Here is an 8,888-nt window from a genome sequence, read left to right as displayed (position 1 = left end):
GCCAACAATTTATATGTCTGTATTGGTTTTAATTTTCAAGCTGTCTCTGTGACAGAAATAAACACCTTACTTTAAAATGAAGAAAGAGTAAACCCGATGCATTCTTTTGTATTTCAAAGATCCTGAAAGCACAGACGAGGTGCTCCTCAACTCTAGATCTTGGCACCGAATTTGCAAGTTGACCACAGCGGGACAGGTCCAGGAAGGTTCTGACAGGCAAAACCCTCCTGTAGCGGGCAAACAGCGCCCGTCCATGCCAAGGACAGGCGGCACCCGGGCGTGCCCGGGTTTTTCTGCCAGTTCCTCTAACATGGAAAGCCCACAGGAAACCCTCGCCCGCGTGGTGAATGGGGAAAATGAGGCGTTTTCTGGAAAAACTTTCCAGACCTAAATTTGGTGCGGGCTCACTCGAGCCCCTGCCCGCCGCCCCTGCAGGTGCAGACGCCAGACCCGTGGGGCCGGGGCGGGCGCTCCGCCTCGCCTCGCCTCAGCGCGGCCCCGATGGGACCCGGGGCTCAGACCGGGGCCACGCTGGGCCAGGGTTCGGCCCCGCTGAGGCGCCTTCCAGGGGCCCGGGAGAGCCGCCGAGGAACCCCCTTCCCTCCGGCGCACAAAAGCGGGCTCTGGGCAGACAGCGCTGACCGCCGCGGTAGCCCCGCCCGGCTCCGCGGTTGCCGGGGCGGGGCGAACCGGGTGGAGGGGCCGCCCCGCGCCGAATCCGCCGCCGGGGCGGGCGACGGGGAAGGGGCGGAGAGCGGGGGAGCCGCCACCGCCCCCCGGCCCGCCCCGCCCGCCGCGCCCCGTGGTGCCGGCGCGGGCGCGGGGCCGAGGCAGAGGCGGCGAGGCCGGTGGGGCGTTCACACCGCGCCCGCCGCCGCCGGGCATGGAGGGCGCCGAGGCGGCCGCCCGCGGCAGCAGCAGCCCCGGCCCCGCGCAGCCCCGCGGCTCCGCCTGCGGCCCCGGGCCGGCCGGAGGCGAGGCGGCAGCGGCCATGGGGGAGCCGCTCGGAGAGGCTCCGTCCCCGGAGGTAACGGCGGCGAGGAAGCAGCAGGGGGTGAAGCGGCATCACCACAAGCACAACCTGAAGCATCGCTACGAGCTGCAGGAGACCTTGGGCAAAGGCACCTATGGCAAAGTCAAGCGGGCCATCGAGAGGTTCTCTGGCAGAGTGGTAAGGCTGGCGGAGCGGCTTCTCTCTGCCTATTTCATATATGCAGGTATATGTAATTTTAATTTCCAGCGCCGGGTGCATCCCGTCGGGACCCTGCCGCCAGGAGCCCCGTCCCTGCGCGGGGCTGCCGTGTTGTGGCGAGGCGGGCGCTTGGCGTGGCCGCAGCCCGCAGGGACCCGGGTCAGCATCCCACCCGTGCCTGCGGTCCAGGGCTTTGTTTAGAGTGCAAATCCTATAGAGAGACTTCTATGTGGGTCTAGCGGTGAAGGTATTGTGGTAACACGTTGGTACGTTTTGGAGGGATGCGTTACTATTGAAAAAATAGGGTGGCTTATTATTTTTGTTTTGTTTTTACACGCGGGTCTGCTGTGAACAGTTATCCCCTCCCCGCCTCCCCGATGGAAATTCGCGGTCTGGTGAAACCTGTCACATCCCGCAGCTGACCAAAGCTGCTCACAGGGTACTGTCAGAAGGGCAAACGTTGGCTTCTCTGTTTAAAAACGCCGTGATTCAGTCATACTTTTGTGATCTGAACTTTGCTGACACCTAAAAAGATTGCAGGGACTGCAACCCAGCCCCATTGGTTTTTACGATCCGTTTCACCACTCAGCGGTGCCGGCTGGCTCGAGACTTGGAGCAGCCCGGAGGCTGTCCAGCAATAACTCAGCTTCAGCATTTCCTCGCTGGTGCAGCGCTCCAGCCGGGCTCAGAAATGCGATTGAAGCAGTGTACACATTAGTCACAGTTATTGTCATTTTTCCTTCCCAGAAATATGTAACTATTCACAGAGAGCAAGCAAATGAGAGGCAGGCGTTGTTGTGTTAAAGATTGTTCTGAGGAATAGGTGGTTTTCTACAGAGGTCTCCATGCTGAAGTAGACTAATTGAGTTTTCACTCGACTTCATCTAAAAGCAAGGCATTTCCCTGGTGACGTTGCATTTATCTTTCCCTTTCGGTTGCTGGGAAGCTCAATGTGCACCCAGAGGCAGAAGGATCTGTAAAACAGAAAATGAAATTTCGGATGCTATGGCTTTAATAAGGAGCACTTACTTTGCAACTGAATATCTTTGTGTCGACAGTGAAAATGAGAGTTTCAGCCAAGTTGTAGAGTCATATCATATATGCTTTCAGTTTATTAGCTCATTTGGAGGCTGGCTAAAGAGAAACCAGAGATGGACATCTCTGCACATGCTCACTCTAAATCCATGATTTTTAAAGTTTGCTGTCTTGGCCATTTTACAACTTCAAGCTAACAAAAGCTCCAAGGCTATATTATATACTATTATTTTGTAAGTAGATTATTTTGTACTTGCGTAACAAAATGTAGTAAATAAGCAAGTAAATTGAAAACATTTTTTTTAAAAGAGTTGGGAAATTTAAAAAGAAAAGGAGACAGTAATGTAAATGAGATTTGGCTTTGGGAAGAGCCCTCACAGGAAAGGATGTAGAGTGTATCTCATCTGAGTTAACAACAGACCACGTCTTTCCGTATAACTGTCAAGCACTTCAGCTACACAGCTAAAGGATACTTTGATGATATGGTCTGAACTGAATCTACATGGCTAATGCCATCTTGAAATGGAGAGGGTGAAAGTCAGAATACCCATGCAATCTTAAATGCAATAAAAATGTAGCACTCACACTATCAGCTGGTATGTAGAAGCTAAACAAGTCCTTACCAGGGTATGAGTCTTTTACTGAAGTAATGCAAGCCTTGGCGTGTGGCACTTCATAATTATTAACTAGTCTGCAGGCAAGTTCTGGTGTAACGTGTCTGTTTGAACTGGAACATCTGCAAGTGTATGTAAAGTATCCACATTTTGTCTGCTTGCAGAATAAAAGCTAGTTGTCAGGAATCCAGCCAGATCTAAGTGAATGGAAAACACTTCTTGTTTTCCGACCGTTCCGTTGTCTGGCTGATACGGTGAACACCGATTGCTTTCCGTGGGTGAGATAAGAGCACCGATAGGATGAATGATCAGAGAGGGGCAGAATTTTCCTTCATTTTTTCCACCTCTCTTTCTCTTCCCTTTCCTCTTCTCAATTCTTATTAGTGGGCAGTGAATGCATCATCCATGAGCGGGTTGGACCAGATGCTGCCGTGTCCAGCAGGGGATGCACGGAGCAGGGGATGTGGCCGGCACTTTCTCTTGCACCATGTCCAATGCCAATCCTATCACAGCCGGCAGCTAGGAAGCGAGAGTCCTAAGGTTGCTTTAGTCCGGTCTGTTTGCTTCCTATTCTGCTACGGGCTTAGCTAATCATATCTTTCTTTACTCAGTGGTAAGCAGCTATTTGAAGCTGGATGGTAACAGATTGCGAAGCTGGACCTTGGCAGCAGCGCTGTGTTCCCATTCACCAGCCTTGTCCAAGCGATTTTCCTATTTGGCCTTTCCATTACTCTTGTCCATCAACAATCTCTTTAGCTTTATTATGGCATTTCATAAAGATATTTGCATGACTAGCCAGGCTTTTAATATGAAGCACAAACTTTGGATTTGTCATCATCTGTATAAATAGAGAGCTCAGAAATGAGATAGAAACTGATGGGTTTGGATAAATAAAGTAAAACCAAGGTAAGAAGACAGGTCCGAAAGTACAAATGTGCTTTAGTCCTGTGCCATTGGACATCAATAGCAGGATTTCTGTTGAATTGAATGAAAGTAGCATTTGGAATGTGTTAGCAGGTTACAGGTTTATTCAAATTGTTATTCCTCTTAACTTTAGCTTTGTTGCCTTTCCTCCTAATGCAGTGGTACGTGATCATAAAGCTTCCTGCCATAAAGCTCCAGGGTAGATTGTATGATACGTTTGGTTTCTTATTGGAAACAACTTATGTGAATTTGTGTAGTAGTTGCCACAGTGACTGCAGACGGTATTGCACGCTGCATGAAGCAGTTAAAATATTGCCCGCTACATGACGTATGAGGTGCCTAATTTTGCCAGCAAGATTTTCTTCATTAGTACTGGCTCAGTATACACAGTTGTAACTTATGATATTTTAAATTAAGGCACCTGTTATTAAGTGTAAGGATGAAGAGATGATATCACAAACCTGTGAAGTAACACTCCTGTTGATGTTTCCTTGGGCGTTTTCTCCACTTGACAACTCGCACATATTAAACTAAAGAACTGAAGTTTTGTTTGTGTTATGTATTCAGTGTTTGTTAGCCAAGAAATCCACCGTTACACTTATATCAGCCTTAGTTAAGGTGTGTATTGACCACCTCTGGCTGATTCTGTGTGTGGTGCAAGAAGATGGTAAATGCTGCTGGGTTTTTCTTTTAGTAAATGATTCCACTGGAGTAAATAATCATTAGAATGCAACTTTAAATTACAGATAGGCGTTTTCAGTCTTGTTATCTGTGTATTCCTGATATTATACAGAAAACAATACCTGTAAAAACAAATGCATTAATTTTAATTAATGTTAGCAGAGGAGCATGCTGCTCCCTGAAACTTGGAAGATGCCAGGTAAACCTTGTTAGACTGCCTGGAGCACTCCCAGCAAAGTTTAACGCAGGGGTTCAGAACCCTGGCCGGTATACAGCTCTCTGGGGGTGCCCTCCTGTGAGATGCTCTGCTGGGAGTCCTTTTGCCTTTCTCGCCACTACTGGACCTGGAGCTTGTTAATGTTGCTGGTTGATTGTTACAACCATTCATGAAGCTCTCTGTGTTATCTGTACTTCATTTCTGTTACCATCTGTCTTCAGGAGAGATTTTACCATTTGCAAAAGCCCAGAGCTTGTCTCCCTTTCTCTGCTTAGGCTGCACTGGGGAGGCCATAAGGAGTAGATGCAGAAGTCTCCCCCTCCACCTTTATCTCCCCCTTTCTGCCTGAACCATGACATCTTTTCTTCCTCCTCACCAGCAGGTGGAGGAAGCACTATTCTCCTCCAGCCGTTCCTTCAGAAAGTTAATTATTTTGGGAATTGATGACAAGCTGCAGCCCAACATGAAAAACAGGCACGTGGTTCATATTTGGGCAGGCGAGTTATGTGTGGTGTCTGATGTGTGTTATTTATCTCCTTTGCATAAAAGTGCAGGTAGAAGGATGTTGTCAAATGAAATTGGTTTCTGAATCAAAATCTTTTAAAAAACCCTTTAAACTTTAAAGCAACAATTCTTTTTATTTGCAACTCCAGTGAAAACCTCTTCTTTGAAACAGCTCTGCTTTGTGATGCTTTTGAAAGGTTGCACAGGATTTTTGAAATCCTGAAACAGCAACAGATTGCATGAAAGGAGGACCTTTGTTTTGCTGATTGTATTTGTCCATATCATAACAAAACCAAGGATGAATACCAACAATGACAGCTCTGTCATATCAGTAATTAAGGCCTTGTTTGCCTTACACAACCATTTGTTTGTTTGCGGTGTGGTTTTTAAGAGTTCCATGTAGCAGGATAAAAGTTTGGTCGTGAGTCACTGAGGGCAGTGAAAGCCAGGTGGAACGTTTGTCCCAATTCTCTTAGCTGCCCAGCTGATATCACAGAGACTGTTGGTGTCCCTCTCAAGCATGTGAATGCTTTTATCTTTAATGACATGTTATATTTCTATTTTTCGCCCCTGAGAACTTCTGCTTCACTTAGCACCTGGGTCACTATTTCAAATTGATTTTTATCTTGATTGCTCAGTGCAATGTCCAGACTGCTCAGGATAATGTCCAAATCTGACACAGAACTGTTTATTTTTTTTTGAGGTTCTCTGTTGCTCTTATTAAGATATCTTCCTTTGTTGCAGACACCGGTGTAAGTATCTACACAATACTGCTGTGATGTGAAGTGCTTGTACAGCACTTTGCACAGCAGGTTCCTGATTCGTGAATGTGGCTTCCACAGCTATGATAATACACTTGAATTATAGAAACGATACCTTGTATCACTACCCCATTTTATTCACGAGAAAGGAAAAACTTGCCAGTTAGAGCCAAAATAATTGGAAATATCAGCTAGTTTTGAGTGCACAAACTAATACTTGATTTTTTTCCAGCCACGCAGAGAACGTGTAGCATCAGGGTCCTATGGATGATAGCCTCCTCCTCAGTCTCTCCTGCCTCCTGGGCTCTCTCTTTACCCTGAGCTTTTGTCCCTGTGTGACATCCAGCTTCGGTCTCCATTCCTGGCCCTTTTGTACTCCGCTGCCTCTTGCTTTGTTGTGCATGCCAGCGCTGTGACCCGTGCAGAGCGTGCTGCTTTGCTCCCTGCTTCCAAGCTGGTAGCTGCCAGCACGATCTGCGCAGCCTGGGGTGGCTGCTGTGTACACCTCTCCTGCCATGCAGCGCTTACGTGGGGCCAGAGGAGGGGGGGAGGAGAGGTTCTTGCAAAATGTATCACCTAAATCTTATTTATGTATGTATGCATGTATGTATGTATTTATTTATTTATTTAAGATGTGTGAGCTGAGTTCTTTTAGAGACTCGTAATGTGACTAAATCTGGACAATGTTTTCATGGTGCTGAAGGCGTGTTAGTGAAACTCAGGTCATCCTCTGCATGCATGGAAATTCTAGATCTGGAATGAACAGAAGTTGGAAAGAGTATATGGGCTTGAAAATAGCTTTGCTGTTAATTTGTTATTTGTTCCACCCTTAGTTATTAGGTGTGTTCCGATATTCTGCTTTAAAAAAAGAAAAAAAAAACCCAGGAAATGGAAAAAAACCCACTGGAATTAATCTCATAAAAAACACTGTAATTAATCTAATGTCATTCACAGTGAATATTGTGGGCTTATTACCCACAGGAGATACTACCTGCTTGTATAAAATTACTATGGTCTTCACATAAACACTTGCTTAATTGAAATGCCAAAGAAGACCTTAACATCAAGGGCTGCAGACAGAAATAACTGATTACAGCATGAAGGTCATCAGGAGAAAGGCACTAGTACAAAATGCTAGTTTTCTGCACTGAGAATTTTTGTTGGAGAAGCAGATTTGTTCAGGGGAGTATGGTTTGGTGGTATGAAAGTCTGAATTAATGACTAGCCAGGGAGGGGTCATCTGAATACACTAACTTGTCAAATCTTTTACCATAATAAAGAACAACATGTTCTTTGAACTTTGAGTGAACATCAAGTAATGTTCTTTCAGTGATGTTGCACTTTCTTACAGGTGAAGAAATTAAAAGTTTCCAAGAGACTGTTGATTGCTTTTTTTTTTCTTTTTTTTTTCCCCCTCCCCTCCTGCATTGGACTGAACGGTTTTGGGCAGGTCAGTTAACTTCCATGTGTCTCAGTGTATTCATTTCTGAAGGGATACTACTTAATAAAGGAAAGTTAGACTAACGGACAGGGCACATTTTGGCCTGATACATACCTAGTGTGATTCCCTCTAAATGTGAAATTCACAACAGAATTTGAGCCAATGTTTATAATGCAGCCTTCAGCTAAAAACACTCTAACATGTCGAAGCGTTTATACAAATGGTTTCACAGCACCATATGCTAGAGAACACAACAGAATGGAAATTGCTTTTACAAAGTCTTTCATTAGATATTGCTAAAATATATTGCGTTTTTTTAGTGGCATATGTTCTAAAAATTATTATTTTTTTTTTAGGAACCACAGTGTGGATTTGCCATGTGGAGACAATTACTGTATATATTGTTGTTCGGGGTCATACATGTTTGAATAAAATTGTGTGGAATGTGAAGTTCTTGTGAACAATTGTTTATTCTTTAGAGAACTGTAATTGTAGTTAGTCTGTGTTTTGTCTGGTAAATAAATAACTCGAGAGTCTTTGCTGGAGTGAAGGATTGGGAGGAGGCATGCGGCGTCCACAACAATGCCAAGGAAGAATGACAAAAGTGGGTTGACACCCAGTTCTGGATATATCAGCCTTGAACACCAGCAGGTGAATGTGTTTAGAGCCATGGTTATCCAAATGTAGAGCATATGGGATGTGTTTCCAAAACCCACATACCAGGGATTTGGAAATTGGCTGCTGACCTTTGGTTTGACGCAGGCATCTCCGTGGTTCAGGTCCCTACCTCCTGTACCATGCTTATGTCTATCCTCGTGAACAAGGATGCCGATGCCAAAGCCCCTCCTCTTGCTGTACAACCACACTTCTCTCAGTAGGACACTGTTCTCCTCATTGTACCCTCTTCCTGTAACTCCTCCTCTGCATGAAGTGGCCACAGTCTCAGCAGCTCCCGACCTGGAAAAGGGTGGAGGTTGCAGCCAGTGTCCAGCTCTGGTGTTCAGTTTCAATGGTTTACACACCACCAGTGATGGGTACCTTGGCACAGGAATCTCTGACCTACTGACAGGGTTGTTCCTGTCTCTTCTTGCCTCCTACATAAGTCAGGATTTGTCCCTAAATTGCCCAGGCGTGCACCAGACACTTTATAGAAAAACCTCTTGTCATTAGCCCTGATGGGTTGATGTACTTAGGACAGTTGGAATGTCAGAGGAAATGTCTTAGATGAAAAGGTCTCTGACTAAATATGTAAATGACATTTGTCAGCGTTTCCCTCAAATATCTTCTAGCAGATGTGAGTACCATGTGTGTCCGTTTAATAAACCAAACTCAAAATAATTTCCACTTTGCTAGATACATGTGGAATAGCTGGGGAGGGCGGGGAGCGAACTACAAAGCAAGGTAAAAGCTGCATATGTGTGTTGTTATATTTGATGGCCAATTCATTAAAGCCATAAGTGTATCCAGGCTTTCAATAGTGTTCTCCTGCTGTTGCTTCCTGTACTCCCTGGCTACAAAA

General features: G+C 45.8%; 1 protein-coding gene across 1 annotated transcript in view; it reads left to right on the top strand.

The window, feature by feature from the left end:
- Positions 1–873: 873 nt before the first annotated feature.
- NUAK1 (NUAK family kinase 1) overlaps positions 874–8,888 on the top strand; it is a 50,578-nt gene continuing 42,563 nt past the window's right edge. Inside the window, exon 1 of the mRNA XM_027886644.1 lies at positions 874–1,171. Within this exon, the coding sequence (XP_027742445.1) occupies positions 884–1,171 (288 nt within the window). The 5' untranslated portion in view covers positions 874–883. The remainder of the gene's footprint in view (positions 1,172–8,888) is intronic.

The sequence above is a fragment of the Empidonax traillii genome, unplaced genomic scaffold, assembly GCF_003031625.1.
Source record: "Empidonax traillii isolate 1590-97213 ecotype Southwest subspecies unplaced genomic scaffold, ASM303162v1 scaffold191:size1449129, whole genome shotgun sequence".
Classification (NCBI taxonomy): Eukaryota; Metazoa; Chordata; class Aves; order Passeriformes; family Tyrannidae; genus Empidonax; species Empidonax traillii.
This window is presented reverse-complemented; position numbering and strand designations above follow the sequence as displayed.